The 20,698-nt window shown below is 53.6% G+C and overlaps 1 protein-coding gene across 1 annotated transcript; it reads right to left on the reverse strand.

Annotated features, from left to right (window-relative positions):
• Window positions 1-102: 102 nt before the first annotated feature.
• Window positions 103-20,546, reverse strand: LOC132338618 (aryl hydrocarbon receptor-like). The gene is given in 11 exon segments (XM_059868360.1): window positions 103-2,248; window positions 2,251-3,779; window positions 4,159-4,300; window positions 4,589-4,698; window positions 5,010-5,200; window positions 5,340-5,482; window positions 5,591-5,690; window positions 5,943-6,032; window positions 8,244-8,359; window positions 15,868-16,055; window positions 18,916-20,546. Coding segments are annotated over 11 exon segments (2,856 nt in total). The 5' UTR covers window positions 18,957-20,546; the 3' UTR covers window positions 103-2,042.
• Window positions 20,547-20,698: the final 152 nt, after the last annotated feature.

Consider the following 20,698-nt stretch of genomic DNA (forward strand, 5'->3'; position numbering starts at 1 on the left):
CCCAGGGGTATAAAAGACTCAGCATCCATCTTGAAGACAAACTGGCCACATGGTATACACAAGGTCAGTTCCCAGTGCTGAGAATTTTCCCTTATGTAGTCCTTTGTTGTATTTTTGTCAACGTTTAATAAACCTTTTTAAGTTTTCAAAGTGAGCAGTTGTTTCTCAGAGTTTTGGGTCAAAACAAACATCAGCACAAAGCAAATTGCCCTTTAATCCAAACACAGGGGTGAGGCTCTGGACAGCTCTTTTCTCCTCGGCACCTTCTGGCTGCCACCAGCAGCACGAGGAAATCACAGAGCAGAAAATGAGATGCTGCCACCAGAACAGACTTTGTCTGTACAGCCATGAGGTACAGAGAGATCAGACACCAGTGACAGAGCACAGGGCGGGGTCTGTCATGGCCCTAAGCAGGAGTGCCCCCACCCCAAGGCCCATCTCTTGCAGCACTGGGAGCCCCTGGTATGCCCCCAGCACCATCTCACAGGTGCCAGAGCAACAGAGGCTGGTGAGTAGAGTCCATCCTGCTGCTTTTTGGATCTGGATCATGGCCAGTAAACCCCTTGCCTGGCAAAGGTGCTCCTTGAAGCCACCTCAGAGTGGTCCAGCACGTTTCAGCATTGCTCTGCTCCCAGCCTGCAAAGAGGAGCTTGACCTTTCCCAGGCCCCATGAACGGAGGCAAAGCTGGGCATGAAGGAAGAGACCCAGGGAGATGAGGCTACTTTCCACCAGGATATGTGGGCTGCTGGAGAGGGCTGCTGCTGGCCCTGCGCTAATTACCTGATTTAAATTGATCGTAAATGCTTAACACTGGCGAGGCAGATGGGATGCTCAGGGTGATGGGTGCGTGAGGGGAAGGTATGAATGTCCCCGAGCACTCTGATCTCTCTGACCCAATGTTGCAAGTCATTGTGGTCTCAAATCATCCCCACCCTCCCCAATCATTGCTTTTTTTGTGGGTTTCCCTGATGGATCCCAAGACTTTGCACTCACGGTGGGGAAAAAACAATTAATTCACATCTTAGGTTACCTATGTAGAAAAGGAAGAGAATTCATCAAAGTGGTTGTTCTGGGCTGCAGAAAAATGGTTTGAGGGGCACCAGGTGGGTCTGGAGTAGAGAGGCAGCCAGTGGTCACTGCATCTCTCCCTGCCTTTCCTTCTCACTGCTTTGGCAAAACCACAGGGGGAACCCCCACCCTTCTCTGTCCCACAGCACTGTGGAGTATAGAAGAGGATGACAAGGACAAGCCAGTGACAAACCAAAGGGGAGCTTGTCTGGACCTTCCCCACCCTGCATCCCAGAAAGGTTACAATGGCCTGGTATCCACCTCTCCCAAATTCCCCAGGGAGGCTGCTGGAGAGCCCAAATCCTCAAGATGCCTCCATTCCCATCAACTCCACCTCCCACTGAGACCCTTCAATGCTGCTGAGCTTCTTGAAGTAGTTGGTAACATCTTTACCAAAGGATTTGGATGGTCTTTGGAGGAGATGGAGAGCACAGGAGGAAAAGAGGCTCAGGCTGGCAGAGATGATGCAGGGGACTAAACAGCAGCAATGCAAGGATGGTCTAGCCCAGGAGATGAGGAGACCACGCTGTTTTGTTGAGAAACAGCAGTTCAGTGCTACCTGCCTGTGAGGCAGCACCTCCATCTGCAAGAGGCTGCCCCAAGCACATGGATGTGCCAGCAAGCAATGTCTTTCCTTGGGCCCCAGGAGCCCACAGGCCTCCCCCATGGCACAGCTGCATCTCCCTGAAAGACTTCTCATGGAACAAAAAGTCCAAACCACTCAATCTGCCTGACAGCATTGGAACACAAAATCCTGAGATACCAGGTAGCACAGGGCACCACTGGCAGGTATGAGAAGAGCTCACAGCTGCTGGTGGCTTTCCAAGACAGGGCTCCTGGTTCACAGTGAGCTCCAAAGCAGGCTGCCGACAAAGGATGGTGTGGCGGCACCCCTGGCAGACCCCTTGCTCCCTCCACAGGAGCCACACACCCTCAGGTCCTGCAGCCCTCACACCTCACCTTGAGCTGGATCTCACAGGCACAGAGGGGCTGCCCAGCTGAGAAGGGAACCGATGGGCAGCCAGAGCCCTGCCCAGAGCATGAGGGTGCTCCTGCACCCACCTTCACAGGGAGAGCTGCTGAGCACCTTGGAACTGAGGCTGGTGAGGAGCAGGGTGCTCCAGGGCGGTTCTCGGCGGGGCAAGACAAAGCGCCTGGCTGCTGGGGAAGGGGCGTTTTATCAGCATCCCTCAGGAAGGTGCTCTCATGCCTAAAAAGGCTGTTTCCATACTGGCAATTGGACAGCACAAAGCAGTCCATCTGGTGGGCACTGGGATCCGTGCTGGAGCCCAGCTGGAGCCCACTGTGGTGCACTGGCCCTGCCCCATGGCTCCTCTGAGGAACTGCCCCAGTCTGCGGGAGCCACAGCTGTGAGAACCACTTGTCCTCTGGGAGCACTGCCTGCTCCCCCTCCCAGGAAAAGCTGGGCTCTGCATGGGCTACCAGGGGCTGTTTGGGGAAGCCGCCATGCCCTGGCAGCTGCCTGGCTCCTAAGGGTGCAGGGAGAGCAACCTCCACATCACAGAGCTTCCCATCCCCAGAGAACAGGGACTCATGCAAGCCCTGGGCAGGGCAAGGAAAAGACTGGGAGGGGGGTGGCAACCACAGCCCAGCCCCTGGGGGGGTCTCAGGACTGCCACCTGGCAGAGCCTGGGACTCCATGTATGCTCCTGCAGCTTCCAGCTGTTTTGGAGCTATGGCCAGCAAAGCCTTCGATGGGCAACTGGCTGGGTTTGCCTGGAGGGGGACATTGTGCCACAGAGTCCCCAACGTGTTTGAGTGCACTGGGGGTGAGTCCACCAACTGACACCCAGGCTGGCTCTGAGCAGCAGGAAGAGTGTTATCTACAGGAGCAGAGAGGGTGGCTTCTGCCTGAAATGCCTGGTTTGCCAGCTGAAGTGCTGCAGAGGATTTGCTGCTGGAGATGGGAACACCCAGCACAGTCCCTGCCACCGGCCTGGCTGGGTGAAATGGGACCTGCTGCTCTGGCTGGGGAAAGCTGCCTTCAGAGGGAACGGAGCCCACAGAGCCCACAGCCCCGTGGCCTCCCCATGTGCCCGCTGCCTGGGGCTGTGCTGGGAATGCTGAATCAGCTGCCCAGCAGTGCTGGAAGTGAGCCACAGCACTGTTTTCCTCATGGCAGTGTGGGAAGTCCAGGCTCTTTCCAGCATCCTCCCTGAGGAGCATCTGCTCCACAGAGGATGTCACCTTGGTGCCTGGCCTCTGGCCAAGCCCCTGAGCTGGTGGCTCCTCCTCTACCCCCAGGCTGAGCAGAGCCTCCTCCCACTGCTGCAGCTCCATGCTGCCCGCGTTTAGGCTCTGGCAGACGTTTCCATCCACCTCACTCTTCTCAAAGAGGGTTTCAAAGACGACCAGGAGGGAGTCACTCTCTTCCTTTGCACTCCTGACGTCCTCATTCCGGGTCAGCCCATCAGGCTCAGGGATGAAACCTGGCAGGGAGAACTGAGGCACGTTATCCACGTGGGAACTGTATATGGATGTATCCTGCTTCATCATGGCCCCAAGGAGAGAGTTGGGGTCTACCAAGCGCTGCTCTGAGTTGGAGTTTGCTTGCACTTGCGACTCCTTGGCTTGGAACGAGTCCAAGAACCCAGGAAGGTCATTCCCATACAAGACTGCTTCCCCCGTGGCAAAGCTGAAAGGCAGCTGCAGGTTTCTCTTCTGGAGATGTTCTTCCCCTTCTTCATTCCTTCGGTGTGAAGGCAAAAAGGGATGGAAACAGCATGAGCAGCTCCTCCAGGCCAGGCAAAACCACTCTACTGACAGCAAGGGGGGGAACTCACAGCCCTGCCCTGGCTTTTCTAGAGGAAAAGGGGGCTGGATTGGGCTGGCTACAAGAGGGCTCTGGGGAGCCCACAGGGAGGTCTGCATGGCTCAGGGAAGGGCTGCTGCTCCCAGGCAGGAGCATGTCCACAACCACCTCCTCAGAGCCATTTCACTCACACTACAGCAGAACAAATGCTGCAAAGTGCCAACCTCACCCACCCTTTCCTCCACCTTCACGGTCTCTGTGTGCCTCGGGCAGCCCCCCACGCCCAGAGCAGCTGAAGGGGGCCAGCAATACTCACGACAGAGCTCGCTGGCGGGCAATGATGCAGTCGGGCTTGTCCCCTTTGTACACCAGCCGTGCGTTGGCCTGCACCCACAGCCAGCTGCCCCTCTTGGTCAGCAGCCGGAACACCGTCAGCCCACTCTCCCCCGTCTTCATCACTGGGGCAGGGACACAAAAGAAGTGCCACAGACAGAGATCTTCCATGGAGGCAGACAAATGACACATGCAAGATGCCACGAGGTTAAGTATCGCCTCGTGGCCGTGCTACGGGGGTAGGAGATGCAGTATGCTGTCTCTCTGCCAGCTCCCCGAGCTCATCCAGGAGGAAGAGCCTTCATCACAGCTACTCCAGCCCCAGGACGGACAGCACCAAGGAGCAATAGTACAGCCAGGCCAGAGCCTTGAGGGACCCCACAAACACCCACCAAGAGCCCCCCAGCACTCACTTCTCACATGGTGCTCTGCGCAGTGCATCATGTCAGCTGCATGAACAAACTGGTATCCGGACCCCCTCCTGCACAGCTCCACCTCTGTGTATCCCAGGACAACCTTCCCCCTGGAAATAGCATGGAAATGCAGTGACACCAGGGATGCATCCCCCACAGTTGCACCCCACTGGCCAGACCCCCACTTTGGGTGGTGCAATGCTCCACCCTGGACTGAGCTGCATCCCCTGTTCCACAAACCACCCAAACCACAGCAGACAAGAAGTGCTGTCAACCTGCTCCCCGTGTTACTGGGGGCCTGCAGTAGAGGGACAAATACATCAGGCCATGGGAGCTAGATCAGGTGTTCCTTGTCCCCACCAGGTCTAGTTTTCTGTCCAGCACCAGGATTTTGCCACGGGGAAAGTGAGAGATGCCTTACCGGGAGTCACAGGCCATGGGAGTGAAGTCCAGCTTGTGCTTTGTCTGGAAGATCAGCGTTTTGCTCCGGAGCTCCAGGATGGAGAGAGGCTGGAGGAGTGTGGCAATGGCAAAGAGAGCAACTGGGGACTTGTCTGCGGCTGACTTCTGCTGCCCAAGAAGGAACTTCAGGCGCCCATGGAAATTCAAGGCCTTACATGGATTAGAAAATGTGGGCGTGAAGCAAACAGGGCAGTGGGAACTGGCTGTGCTCTCATCCCTATGGGACACAAGTGGCTCTGGGGGAACACCCTGCAGGCACAGGAGGAGCAGAGGGGTGTCCCAGCATTACCAGGAATCCTGAGGAGTTATCCAGCAGGCAGCGGAAGCGGCAGGTGAAGCTCCTCTCCACAAAGGATTGCTTCTCAGCATGGAGGCGCTGGGATCTGGGTGCGGCACTGCAGCTGGCAAGCAGCGGCTGCTCAGGGGGAAAAGCTAAAAAAGCAAAGGCAAAAGGAAGTTTTCGAAGCTGTGCTGCACACCCTGAGCTCATGGATCAGAGCTGCTCAAGTGAACGGCTGCAGGGATCACCCTGGCACTCACTGTCAGCAGCATGCACCGGGGTCCTGTGCAGCTGGCGGCAGAAGGCGGCCCTGTCGTCCGCATGGATCAGCTCGTACACGCTCTGGTAGATGAGATCCGACTGGAATGACAAAATAGAATAGTGTCTGCTCCTGGACAGCCTGGCAGAGGTGTCAGGAGGAGGACATGGCAGAAGGTTTCCTTTTTCTGAGTACTAGAAGTGCAGGACTGAGTGTAAAGAACAGGCAAAGTCCAGCTCCTTCCTCTGCCACAGGAGCTGCTGCCCTTTGGAAAGCTTTGCTCTCCACTGGCACCTTTTTCCCACACCAGGACTGCATTCATCTGTTTCCAGCCAGGAAAACATGGTGCTCACCTGGTGGAAGCCCAGGTAGTCCTGCACGGTAGGGGAGATGTAGAAGATGTAGCCGTCTCCAGTTACAGCGATGACAAATCCATTGAGTGCCTGAAAGCAAAAGTTCAGTCCAAACTTACTCTGCCCAGCTTCCATCCAGCTGCTGAATGATGAAATCCCCCAGCTGTTTCTTCAGCATCCACGGACAGGAAGGGACCTTCTTCCCCAACTAGGAGCCCCACAAAGAAGGACGGCACTTGGTAACCATGCAAAATTCACTTCCATGGAGTTTCTTGTTCTCAGCACAAGCAATGATCCAAGCTGGACTGACCACTTTCTCCAAACCCCACATGGAACCCCCTCTCACTGCAGGAGGGAGCAGCTAAGGAGAGGTTTCATGGAGGATCTGGAGTCCGCCTTTCCAGCTGGGAATAGCTACACTCTCCTCGGGCTGTGCTTTGGACACGACCATCCTTTTGAGTCCCTTCCAGCTCTGGATATTCTATGATTCTGGTGACCATTTCAGGCTGATTTCCCCCAAAAGCAAAGCACTGCACTAGATAGTAACTCATGCCCCTGTTCTTGACTGTGATATATTTAATTTATTAGTGAATGGAAGGAGAGAAATTGGGGAAAGAACACCCTAAATGGAAACCTAGCATACAGATCCAGCTTGCTGAGGGACTAGTCCCTTCCCTTTATGTGCCGCAGCCCCCTGAGGGATCCCAAGTAAAAGATTTCTGCAAATCACAGTATATGCTTAAAATTATCTTTGTGGGGAGGAAAAAACCCACCAGGCAGCTCAGCAGGGGGATTTCTGTCACAGTAACACCTCATAAGCTCTCCAGATGCCTTCAATCACCCCAGCCTGCCAATGCTCTGATGTTGATGGCTCAAAAAATTGCCATCATATGGTCCAAGTCCAAAGCCCTGGGGAGTGCCCAGGAGCAGCTCCATGCTGGGGATGGGGCAGCCATGGGCTCCCTCCTGGTATCCAGCTGCTCCTCTGTGACCATCACACTCACACACAGCTGGGACCGTGGGGGACCTCGTGTGGTGCAGGATTCACTGCCAAAAGTCACACTGAGCTCCCAGGAGTCACTGCCTCGCCAAAATCCCACATGGAGGCTCCTGCTGGGGGTCTGCTCACACTGCCTGCTGCCTGGAGGGTTCTGCAGGAGCAGGGCTGAAGCGACCAAAGCCAGGCCTAAAGAGAGCCAAGCATCCATCTGCTGGTGTTTGGAGAGGTGGGAGAAGAGGACTGAAGGCCCAGAAAGCCTACAGGAGAGCCAGAGAGGGTGGGCAGGCCCTGGCACAGGTTGCCCGGGGAAGCTGTGGCTGCCTCTGGATCCCTGGAAGTGCCCAAGGCCAGGCTGGATGGGGCTTGGAGCACCCTGGGCTAGTGGAAGGTGTCCATGCAGATGGCAGCTCATGAGAAGATAAGCTTTAAGGTCCCTTCCCACCCAAACCATCCTGGGATTCTGTGAGAGCCCAGGACAGGAGTTGCCAAGAACACAGAATGATTGAAGGTCTTGGCCAGACTCGCCCTGCAGCCCCAGTGAGCATGATCCTCAGCTGACATGCCCAGATGCTTGTCCAGCAGTCAGCCTTTCTATGTGACCTTCCATGCCAGGCCCTTCCACCTCACATTTATAAATGGCAGCCCAAACCAGCAGAATTGTGGGAGGCTGATTCACCAGCCCCTCATGCTCCGAGCTTCACTGTCAGCTGTTTCATGAGACACACGTGGCCTTTCTACAAAGAACAGCTCTCATTTCCCACTGGTTTTGTCCACCACTGTTTTCCAACATCCAACTGGTCTTCTTTTCTCCCCTACATCCTACAAAGCTGGGGTTTTCCCATCTCAGGCAGGCTGTGAACTCATCCCTACAGAACTCACACAATGCCCCAGGTAGGGCAAGGAGTTCCTGGGGCATATTTTGTCCCATAGCTCTCAACATTCTCCTCTTGTCCTTTGCTAAAGAAAATGAACCAACCCAGCACCTTGGGAACTACTCAGGGATCAATCCTCACACCACCATATGATATTCCTGAACTTCCTGGTTGGGATGGAGCTTGTGTCCATGAGATGTAACATAATCAAAGGGGCAGCAAATTGCAGTGGGATGAGAGGAAACATTGGGAATGGGGATCTGGACCCATCCTAGCCAGGCAGTGCCACTGGTCTCTGTCCCTAGAAACTCAGTGCCTGCAGGCATCACAGTGAAGTGGCTCTGGGCAAGGCAGGGTATCCTCCTACTCTACAAATGGGACCACAAGATCCAGAGCAGCTTGGGCAGACCCCAAATGACTAAGCCATACCTGGAGCAGCAGCTCTCCCTCAGGAAACAGCTCCCTGTCATCCTGTGGCTCTGTCCATCTGTCCCCTCCTGGGGGTCTGGGCTGATCCACGCAGTTACCAATGTTTGGAGCTGTAGCTGCAAGTGAGAAGGCAAGAAATCAGTGTGGAAGAGGCAAGCCAGGAGCCTCCTGCTCCTCCTCCCCACCCCAGGGCTGCTCATGCTGCTACTGGGTGCCCGGGGACCCAGCATGGAGGAAGGTGTGACCATCAGTGGGAACTGGCACAGAGCCCACTCACAGAGCCATGCCCAGCTTGCCCGAGGCTTCCTCCAAGAGATTCTTTCCCCTGCTTGATCTCATTTCTGGGAAACCTCACTCCTGCCAGGGTGTGAGGTAGAGATGCAAAGGACAGAGGGAGGCTGAGTGCTTCTGGGCTGCCCAGGCTGGAGAACACCACCCAGCACAGCCAGAAGGCTTCTGGTTAGAGCCGGCCAGAGCTGGAGTTGGCTTCGAGCCACCCCACTGGGGTGCTCTGTCTGCTCTGCTGCCCTTCAGGGTTAGAGAATGACAGAAACAAACCTGCCCAAAGCACCTGAGATGCCATCAAAGCACCCATACTTGTTTTCTCCCTTCCACCTTTTGCTGCATGGAAGCAGATCAAGAGCTGGTGGCCGTGGCTATCCCCGTGACATCTGAGAGCTCTCAGCTTCCAGGAGCTGCAGCCATGAGCTCCCCAGGCTGATTCAGGAGCTGCCTCATGCTTCAGCATTGGATGCCTTCAAGGCAACACCCCTGGGTGCAGCCAGCATGAAAGTTCCTGCTGCCCTGCTCGTGGGACCTCGAGCATCACAGGACTCCCACAGAACCCAATGTTCAGGGAACAGGAACGAGGACAGAGGTTCCCAGGGACATCTCCAGCATGATCCTTTATCTGCTGGTTATCACTGAAAAAACTCAATCCAAGCTCAGCTGCCAGCAAAAGGATGATTTTCAAGGCGTGTTTTTGTGCCAGTTCACACACACAAAAAAAAAAAGAGAAAATCACAGAAAGGCTCAAAGCAGCTCCTGTGTAGGAACCACCCCACCTCTGCCACCACCAGCAGCTCATGCAGCTCCCTGAGGTCTGACTGAGCTCACACACCCCGTGTAATTCACATCCCAGCAGAGAACACTGCCTGCCCAGCTCAGCCCCGGGTGTCAGATGGTGATGGATCCCAATGGAAAAGATCCTCTGAATGCTGGATATGAGGAGGAACCTCAAACCATCTCAAGTCTGACCATACATTTAATTTTTTCCATGGCAGAAGCTCTCACTTCACCACTGAAATGCTTTAAAGGTTTGTTTGGTTTCTTCCCTGGTACCACCAAGTTCAAAGCCAAAACAACTTGGAATCTAAAGACATTTTGCTCTGCAGCAAACCTGATGGATTGGCATGTTTGAATTCAAAACTAATTTGGAATCAAAGCATCCCTGGGATGTGTTCACACCTGAAGCCTGAGTGCCAACAAGCACCCACCCATGGAGGCTTTCATCATTCAGTAGGGTTAGGGTAACCAGCTGCAGGTCTTGCACAAGGTGACACAAATAGCAGTGGAGAGGGTGCTCTAGAGCAGAGTCAGCCTCCGTCTCCATTGCTGGCAGAGCTGGGATACTTCCTGCTCCCTCCACCCTTCAGCACTCCTTGAAGATGCTCAGGCAGCATCTCCACCTTGTCCATCAGCCACAGCTTCTGCTCTTTTCCATCCTGTGCTGTCAGACCTTCCTGCTCAGAGGATGTGACACCTCTGGGAAAGGTTGGGAAAGATGAGATTCAACAGAATCTTTGCTTGGAGACCAAGCAAAAAGCCTCCTCACGTGATTGCCGTGTGATCCCCAAGGAAAAAAAAATCCCATCTGGACCACATGGCTTCAATTTGCACTTCATGGAGCCTAATAGTTTCAAAATGAAATATCGGTTCTCATTTAAAATTGGATTTCTTTTGAAGGGCTGACTCCTCTCTAAAGCATTGAAATGAGGCAGGCTGGCAGGGGATTTCAAAAAGAAACAAGTTCTTCCAAAATAAAGCTCCGAAAGGGCACAGAACTTTTTGAGAGCATGCACATCCTGAGAGCATCTGGTCTCCAGCTCTCTCCCAGCGTCCACCAGCAGCATCTGCAGGGAAAGCTGGGGAGAGCTGCTGTGGCTTTCAGAATCCAGCAGGAAATACCCATTTTGAGCTTTCCAGCAAAATTTCTTCACCTCTCCCACTGATCTTAGCAAGGGGCTTTTAATCTCCCACCAAAGGTGCTCACTTCCCCTTCTCTCAAGCACAGAGCAGTCAATTTCTGCACAGCTGAGCTCAAAAATCCTCCAGAACCTGTCTCCCATGGGACACACCTGAGCTGGGGAGAAGGTCTGGAGCATGGAGAGAGGGGAGGAAACTCAAAGAGATCTTGTCTGCCACCAAAGTGCTGGTGGTGTTGAGCAGCTGGTGCTCACACCCAGCCCAGTCCTCACCATCCACAGCCAGGGGCCATGTTGTTCCTGTGGCTCTTCTCCTCCAAACAGGTCTCTGAACTCATCGTCACTCAAACTGCCAAGAACCATCAGGATTGGGAGCAATCCCAAGAGAAACCCAAGCACTTCCAGGTAGAGGACTCCAGGCCCATACAAACACCAAGGGTACAGAGGCTATTCCCAGCCACTTTTTGACTTGGAAGGGAAACCCCAACATTTTAACCATATCCCAGCTCATTTACAACACAGGAAACCTCATGGGAGGGAGGGGTCACTCCTGAAACAGCCCCTTGCTTGAGACAATATGGGGAGATGCCACCCTCTGGAATCCCACCTGGAGCCATGGATCCCACAGCCTGCCACAGCCAGGTCTCCAAAGGGCCAGTGGCTAAGATGGACTGGAAACAGTGGCTGGCAGGAGGAAGAGACCCCCACTGGCTGCCAGGCAGGACAAAGCAGGTGACAAGCTGTATTAAAAGTTGGCTAATTCATCCCATTTAACACACTCCTTCTAAAGGAGCAGTTCAGACTCCCACACAAAGCAACTGAGACCACAAATTATGGGATTAAAGGAAACAGCTCTAACGTGTATCCAATCTATAATATATCCACAACAACAAAAGTAACTGGGTAAAAGGACAATTCACTTTTGCTGTTTGTGCTCAGTTTTTCCAATCTCCTGCAGTGCATCTTGGACAATTAATGGGAATTAACACGTGGATGTGGTGCTTAGGGACATGGGTTGGTGGTGGGCTTTGCAGTGCTGGGTTAATGGTTGGACTTAATGATTGTAGAGGTCTTTTCCAAGCCCAATGATTCCACAATTCTATGAAAAAGACCATGGCAAAAGCCATCTGCATTACCACATAAGTCCTAGGCATCTGCTGGGGCAGTGTGGTCATCACATTTTCAAAGTGCTGGGACAGAGGCTGTGTGTAATTTTTAAGACAGTAGGGGAAAATCCAGCTCTGTTCTGAACCCCAACACCAGCCAGAGCACTGCAGGTTTCCGGCTGCTGGTGTGATCCTCGAAGACTGCAAGGTTTTCACCCAGCCAGGGAAGATGCCAGACAGGATCAGAAGAGCTTCCAGCATCAATGAACCAGGATGTGCCCCATATATCCCCAAGAGCACCCCCTCTATGTGTTGGCTTTCTTGCCTCTCCAAGGAGGATCCTAAGCCCTGCAATGGAGGAAAAACTTCCAGCAGGGAAAGAAAGAAAAAGGACCAAATTCATCTAATTTCTTCACTTTTTTGCCCATCCCATTCCCAAAGAAAAACATGACAAGGCAGCCATGGAGGCTAAAACACATCCCTTGCCTTTGGCACAGATTTGGCACTGAAAATAAAAGGTTATTGGTAACAATCCCAGAGCCAGATCTGCTCTCTCAGACTGGGTGACAAGCTTCATCCACAGCAAACACTTCTCTTTGAACAGGTTCTAGAGGTGCCTGGCATTCAAAAACCAGGAGCTCCCAGCTCTTCAAGCAACACCAAGCCATGCACAACCATTTTTGTCTTGGATCCAATCCCAAACCGTGTCAAATTAGCACTAACCTTTGCCTCAGCTGTTGAACAAAGGCACGGTGCCAAGCAGAGCAGGCTCATACCATCCAAGTGAAACAGACAAATGCCAAACCCACAGATTATAAACTCTACGGAAAAGTCACTCAGCATTTTCTGAGGAGCACAGAAATGCCCTAGAGAGTACAGGCATCCCCAAGTCCACACCAGCCTCTCCAACCTGCTGCTGCAAACCTTCATCCCACACAGTCCTGCAGGATCTTGCCCAGGGACAGATTTGAGCTTGACTCCTTTTACCGCCTCAGTTCCTTCAGGCCCAGACCCCTGCAGTTCTGGCCCAACGGCCAGCTCTGGTAACAACAAACAAAAGGAGATTAATAAAAAAGCTAATTTAGTGCTGATTGCAGTGAGATTACCCAGGGAGACCTGCTGCCAGCTGCCCTGCAGCAGAGCACTGGGGAGGGAACTGGTGAGACCAGCACCAGAGGTGGGAAAGGACCTGGTGAGACCTCCTAAGCCCAGTCCCTACTCCAGCCAGGTCAGCTGCGTGGGGAGGTAGCCCACTGTTCACTGTTTGCTAGGAGCTGTTAGATATCCCAAGCTTTGCCAGACTCCAGAGTGTGGTCTCACACCAGGACAGGGTTTTCCATGGATTCTGAAAGAGATTGGGTTAGGTTGGATGTTGGGAAAGAATTCTTCCCTGTGAGGGTGGTGAGGCCCTGGCACAGATTACCAGAGCAGCTGTGGGTTCTCCATCCCTGGAAGAGTTTCAGGTCAGGCTGGACAGGGCTTGGAGCACCCTGGGATGGTGGGAGGTGTCCCTGCCCATGGCAGGGGGTAGAATGGGATGAACTTCCTTCCAACCCAAATCAGTCTGGAAATCTGTGATCCTCTCTTCTTCTAGGAAGAAGGCATGGCAGCACATTTCCTAATCACATCCTCTCCACCTCAGAGAGCATTTTAAGTCCCATTTACTTGCTCACCCTTGGCAGAGCCACATCTGCAATCCCAACATCTGCTTCCTTTGCTACAGGAACCGTAGGAAACGAACCCCAGCACAGCTCTCCAGCTAGCTGGAGCTTTACCAAGCCACTAAAATCCATCCAAGCTTTTATGAGATCTCCCTCTTTGCAGCGAGTGGGGCTCCTGTCACACCACAGAGAGGCCAGAGCATCGTGGCAGTCGGCAACAGAGACACCAGCTTTTCTCCTTGGGCACTTGCTCCCAAAGAGACGGGATCAGCAAAGTCACTCCAGATTTGCCTGGGAGGCTATCAGACACAGGTCCAAGTAGCAACCCCTGCAAATTGGTTTGCAGACAGAGCTCAGCACAAATCTGGCAGTGAGATTCAGCCATTGTTTACACGAGTGACAAAACCTTTGAAGTGCCTTTGAGGCAGGCAGTGATAGCACCAGAGCTGCCACCGTTACCCAGCACTGCTCCCAGGCTGGGCAAAGCTTGGGGTGACCAAGCCCTGAGCCCCCTGGTTTTTTGCAGGGAAGGCTGAGATCCCAGGCAGCAGAGAGCTGTGCAACACCTGCAGTGTTTGCGCTGGGGCACAGAGGAGTTACAGTGGCACACCCTGAATCAGCCCCTGGAGGCATGGAGGGAGCTCCCAGAGCTTCCCTCTCTAGGCCCGAGGCTTCACATTTCCAGCAAACTACTAATTAGCCTGGTTTCTCTTTAAAGCACAGACAGAGGAGAATATTTAAAAGCAAAGCAGATTCAAAGGATGATGCAGTGAGTCACTATCCTGCAATGGAAACCAGGATCCCATGCAGATGGCAAGTCCTTTTCCTTGTATCCCCTGTGGAAGCAGGCACTGATACCAGCACCTAAACCCACCGTGGTTGTCCTCTGCTCTGTCCCACCCTAAACACTGCCCCAGGCTCCTACACCCCATTAAACAGGGCTGTTCCCAAGCCAGAGACACACAGCACCCACATCTCAGAAATACCAGAGAAGGTGGAGAAGGCTGGAAGCCCCTTCTCAGATTTCTCCTGGTGTTAGCAGCCAGACAAGATGCAGACAACACCGGGAAGCTCCACTTCTAGGGCTGGAGAAATGCAGCACAAGGGAAAAAGGAGCCTCAGGGCATCACCCTGAGCCCACTGTGTAATTGGTCTCTCAATTGCCTGGAGATAAGGCAATTACCACTCTATCAAAACATCCATCTCTCTCCTGCCTGGAGACAAGGCCGGGCTTGGGCTGTGGATGGGGAAAGGATAGGGATGCTCTTCAGATTATGCCATGCTCTCCCTGCTGCAGGAGAAGAGCCTGCACAAAGCACAGGACAGCAATCCTGAGGCAGAAAGCAGAGCACAAGGGGTGCCAGCATGTCCCCCCAAAATGCCCGACAGGACACACCAGCAGCAGGCTACTGTGACCTGCAGCTGGCACGGGTCTTCACCAGGTATGCCTGAGACCCAGGCCAACCCTGATGTATCTGGGATGATCTGAAGTCAAACAAGATGAACTTCAGAGCAGAGCAAGGGGAAGGAGCTAGAAATCACAGGCAAGTGGCCAGATGGGATTAATTGGCCTAGCAGAACGAGGCTCCAGAAACCCTGACATGCCAAAGGCTTTTCCAGAGCAGCTCTCATGTTGGGAACCACAAGCTGAGCACATCCACTGGGAACCAGCTCCTGCTTGGAGGCACAGGTCCCACCTGGAGAGTTTGGCACAGGAGTCTCCTCCTGGAGCCCAGCGTCCCAGCTGGAGAGGGCCCTGGGAGAGCCCAGAGAAGTGGGCACGAGGGAAAAACCAAGGGAGAGAAGTTTATCCAATCTGTGGCGGGGAGAAGACACAATAGGAGCCTCTAAATATAAAAAGTTGCTGCTGCCTTCCTGCCCCACATGCTCTGCCTTCCCCAGTGTCCAGCACCCATTCCATCAGGCCCAAGTCACTGAAGAGGGAACACGTCCCTATCCACATGTGCTGGTGACTCCTGGGAATGTGGTGACTGCCCCCAACCAGGCTCTGCACCATATATAATGTTAAAATTTATTAAACATACTGTAACTGCAATAATAATAAAGGGTTGAAGAAGAATAGGGAGGGAGGAAGGGAGGGAGGAAGGGAGGGAGGAAGGGAGGGAGGAAGGGAGGGAGGAAGGGAGGGGAAGGAATATGGAATAAATATAAGAATACCAAATATAGAAAAATAAGGAAATACAGAATATGAAATATAATAAAAGGGAACATGTAATATGTATTATATAATGAAAATTCAATCATTTAGTGAATTTAATTTTATATTGCCATTCCAGTTAGGTGAGGGCATTGTTGCAGTTCAACAAGACACACTGCTTTACCCATCTCTCTCTTCTTCTCTACAGGATGCTGGGAGTGTGACACAGGAGGAGTTTTGGACATAAAGGATGGCTGCTAATGAGATGGAGGAGCTTTGCAGGAGGTCTCAGCTGCTGGGCAGGCCCCCAGATGTCTCCCACCATCCATGGTGACATTTTCCTGCCAGTATCAACATCCAAGGGCCTGCTCCCATAACTCACCATCACGCTTCCCTCAGGAAAGACCTTCCCATCCCAAAGCTTGGGGTGGAACACAAGCTGTGCAGTGGGGATTGATCCCAGGGGCTAATCCCCCTCCCAGCATGGACACTCACCCCTCAGGTAGCTCTTCATCTTCAGGTAGCCCACGGCCAGGCGGAGGATGGAGAGTTTATCCAGCCTGGAGCGCACATCCTCAGGGAAGGGCAGCAGCCTCGTCAGCTTGTTCAGCTCCTTGTTCAGCCGCTCCCGGTGCCGCTTGGAGGGGGTGGACTTCACACCCTCGGGAGGGGGTGCTTTGGGGCTGCAAGAGGCAGAGGAGAGGTTAATCAAACTGGGATTGTCCAATAGGATCTTTTCAAACCCAGCACTGGCTTTGGAGCAGCCACAACAGTGAAATGGTTAAGATTTTTCCACACACACCGTGCTCCTCTTAGGAATCACAGAGTGCTTTGGGTTGGAAGAGACCTTAAAGCTCATCTTGTTCCACCCCTTCCACTATCCCAGGTTGCTCCAAGCACTGTACAACCTGGCCTGGAACACTTCCGGATGGGGCAGCCATGGGGCAGAATGAGATGAGCTTTAAGGTCCCTTCCAACCCAAACCATTCTGGGATTCTATGACTTAAACAAAAGGATATCACATAGGGTGATTTAGGGCACTGCACTGTCAGAAGAGCCTCTCTTAAAAAAAAAAAAAAGTTGATGCAAAAATTTTTGTTTTCTTCCAATATTCTGACTTCTGTCCCTTTCAGATGGGCATTTCCAAATTAAACCAGCATTTGATGCCAAACTTAGGCCCTGGGGGCAGCCCTCAGCCTGCAGGAGGAACAGTGTCCAGGAGTGCAGCCTGAAGCCTACACGAGCTCCCATCTCTGTGAGCTGCAGTTATTTCACCCACCCCAACCAAAGCCCCAGCACGGCAGTAAGAGCTCAGTTAATAACTTTAACAAGTCCTGGATGTCCCCCTGTGTCCTTCACTTTTTAATGCCAATCTGAATTTCACAGCTCAAAGGCAAACCCTTCAGTCCCTCCAGATCTGTGTCTCACTCAGCTGCATCCCCTAACATGCAACTCGTTGGTTTGATGTAATTTGTGTAACCACAAACTCCCTCTCTGCAGGCATGCTCGATTCAGGAAGGAGCTTTGGATAACAGGATCTGCCAGTGTTTAGCAGCAATTTAAGCTCTCTCCTCTACCACCACTCTCCAATCTCATCTGGCAGGGCTGCTCGCATATGTGACACGAGAGGAAATGAGCATTAAATGAAATGCACTGAGGTGCCTGTTGAATTTGCAGCTCAGGGAGAGACTGAGGGGTCTTTTGAGGCTGAATGGAAAATTGCAGCATTTGCCCAGGAAAGCTCAAGCCTGCTGGGTTGTAAGAGCTGCATCAGGAGGGATATCCCCTCTTGCAGGGAGGCTGGCACAACCCAGCTCCAAACTAGTCCACACAAGCTGGGTAAAACACACTGGCACCTGGGTTTTTACAAAGGTTAAACACTCTTGAAATCACAGTCATGCACCAGGAAGGAGAAAAATTAAAATAGTTTTCCTTTGATTAAAAAAAAAAAAAAAGGGTTGAAGAAAATTTGTCTGAGATTCCTCAGATATCCTTTAAAGTCTTCTGGCTACTCACCATCCAATTCCAGCTCCCAACAGACAGAAATAAGAGAAAATGAGACTGGAGATGAGCACAGCAGTGGGTAAAACACTGAGGTGTAACGGAACCACTGGGATAGCCTGGCCAAACACTGAAAATCCTCTGCACACAGGGTGACACAGTCAGCAGCAAGGCACCCCAAGGCCCAAGGAGGACACCCCAACACCTCTGCTCCTGCACATCCCAGCTGCAGCACGCAGGGTGCTCCATGGCCAGCCTTGAGAGGGGGGATGCCAGTGAGGAAAATGTCTCATGGAAACAGTGCATCTTGCTCTAGACATTTGAAACCTGATTAATTTCCCTTCCCTTTGGCCCAGTGGTTAAGAAGCACACTGTGCCAAGGGAAAGCTCAGCTCCAGACCCAAAGGTTGTGCTGCTGCTGGGGTTTGTTTTTCCCCAGCCGCTCTCTGAAGGGGAACCCAGTGGGAAGTGTATCCCTCCTGCAAGCTGGCAAGTACCAAGGGAGATTATTCCTGACAGTGGAACTTGCCTGAGCTGATCTATTGTCTCCTCATTCTCATGAACAGTTTTTTAAAGTAAGAAAGAAGGAGAAGCCCCTCAGCCCATCCTCCCTGTCCCCTCTGGCTGGCTGCACATCCCCCTGCTCTGCCGGGCCGCTCCCAGCAGGATCCTGCTCCAAGATCTGACCCAGCACAGACAAAAAGAATCTCCTCCCATTCCCAAGGCTGACCTTGCAGAACCAGGAAACGAGGGCCCTTCTGCTCCAAAGAGACACCTTCTCCTGCACCCTGAGCCCCACAAATCCAGCCCAAACCCTCAGGCTAGTATGCCAGAGGGCTGGAATCACCACTCTGAGATGAACAGAAGACAGGTTTGTGGCAAAACAACTATCCTTCACGTTTACACAACAAGACTCCCAATTAAATACCCAAGAGAGGCTCAGGGTCACCTCACCACAGGTTTACAGTATCGATGCTCCCTCCTTCATCCTAGGCTTGGACTCAACTCATCCATGTCCTTCCCCACAGCCTCCCAGAAACAGACACCCACCTTTAGCTCCTATACACCTGGAAAAGCTGAGGTTAAACTGGCTGGTGGGACTTGGGAGCTGGGGAAGACACGAGGGAGGCAGGAAACACCAGGGACACCGAAGGGAATGTTATGCAACATCTACTAAACAGCGTGGTAATTAATTACAGAATCGAGGTGTTTTGGTAATTACTAATTGCTGTATGTTTGATTTAGGCAGGCACCAAAACATAGCCCAGCCTGCAAATCACTGCTGAGCAGCTCAAACTCTGTGGCGAGCTTCCTCGCCAGCATGCAGGACAAGCATCTTTGGGATTTCTGTTCTCCCACCAGCGTGCCAGAGCCGACCCAGCGTTAGCTCCAATTAACCCTAATTAAAACCGAGTAACCCAAGCGTGCTGCTCTCTTTGGCTCCCCCAGCGCTCTCACCAGAGCGGCTCCAGGCACTTCCCAGAGCCAGCCGGGCTCTCGCTGCCCGGCTTTCGCCCGTCCTGCTCGGTCCCACGCACCTACCTCTTGGGCACCGGCTTCCTCCTCTTCCTGCCGGCGTACATCCCCGACAGCACCGGCAGCGCCCACCGCGGCGGCGGCAACGGCGGCACCGCGCCCGGGGCGGGGCTCCGGGGCACCGGCACCGGCCACGCCCCGGCCACGCCCTTGGGTGCCCGCCACGCCCGGGAACGCCGAATCCTGGGAAGCGCTGTGCCCCCGGAGACACCCTGATCCTGGGAACACTGGGCCCCGAGGGCTACCCTCACAAGGGGACACTAAGTCCTAGGAAACGCTGTGCCCAAGGGCCACCAGCCACAGAGGAGGCCAAATCCTAGGAAACACCGTGTCCACAAGCCGCTCTTCCCAGGGGCCACCAAATCCCTAAGGGGCCACCAAATCCTGGGAAACACCGTGAGCATAGACCACCATCCTATATGCAGGTGACACTGAATCCTGGGAAGGTTATCCGTGGGCCACCATGCTCCGGGAATGTTGGATTGTGGGGATCACTGTGTCTGTGGGCCATTGTCCAAGGGGGACACGGAATCCTGGCAAACACCAGGTCCGTGCGCCGCCATTCCAGAGCCTGATGCCCCTTCAGGAAAAGCCAGCCTGCTCCTTCTCACTTTTTGCCTTTCCCTGAGTTAGTGCTGCCCAAAGCTTTGGCTCTTCCCCCAAAAACTAGCTCCAGCTACTGAGGTGAGGCCCTGGCACAGGCTGGCCAGGGAAGCTGTGGCTGCCCCTGGATCCCTGGAAGGCCAGGTTGGAAAGGGCTTGGAGCATCCAACGAGTCTGGCTGCAGCCAGAGCTGTTAAGGAAACCTCCACACATCCTTGGTGGATTGTTTGGTTGGGTTTTTTAAGCTGTTTGCAAATTCCAAGGATAAATCCTTGAAATGCAACTTGATTGCTTCTTGCCAGGGGGCAAAGCAGAAGCCACTAATGGTGTCACAAATGTGCCAGGTCAGCAGAGCTGATGTCACTTTGATGGGAAATGTGCAAAACGTTTGGTTACAACCTTCCCAGGCCCAGTAATTTAACAGCGTGTTTAAATAAGGGTTCGGGTTACTGCACATGCTCCCGGCCTCAAAGCCTGGAGATGTTGCTCAAATACCTGAAACAGGGTGCAGAGGGAATTCGGACAACTGGATGTGCAGGTATTGGAAAGAGACCTATCCCAGGCCCCTTCCTGTGGGGACCTGCAGGCCGGCACAGTGCCGGCATCCTGTTCCTATTCCCATCTGCTCCCTAACCCGGCTGTTCCCTTTTCCCACCTGCTCCCTAACCTGGCTGTTCATTGTCCTGCTTGCTCCCGGCCCCGCCTGCTCCCTCACTCGGCTCACCCCTGTCCCACCTGTTACCTACCCTGCCCGCTCCCTAACCCGGATGTTCCCTATTCCCACCTCCTTCCTAACCCGGCTGTCCCTTATCCCGCCCGCTCCCAGTGCAGGCTGTTCCCTATCCCACTGCTCCCGAACTCGGCTGGGCCCGGTCCCGCCTCTGCCCGTTCCTATTCCGACCCCCATTCCCAAACCAGGCTGTTCCCATCCCCACCTGCTCACTGATCCGGCTGTCCCTGCTCCCGCCTGCTGCCTGAGCCCTGTTCCTCGGCCAGGCTGTTTTCTGTGCCCCCTAGTCCCTAACCCGGGCCGTTCCCGGTCCCGCCTGTCCCCCCTATCCCCGCTGTCCCCGTCCTCGCCTGTCCCTGTCCCCCCTGTACCCTGTGCCCGCTGTCCCAGTCCCCGCTCCCGCCAGGGCCCACACAGACCGTGGGCGTGGCCTCTTCGAGGGGCGTGGCCATGGGC

This window comes from Haemorhous mexicanus, chromosome 26, assembly GCF_027477595.1.
Source record: "Haemorhous mexicanus isolate bHaeMex1 chromosome 26, bHaeMex1.pri, whole genome shotgun sequence".
Taxonomy (NCBI): Eukaryota; Metazoa; Chordata; class Aves; order Passeriformes; family Fringillidae; genus Haemorhous; species Haemorhous mexicanus.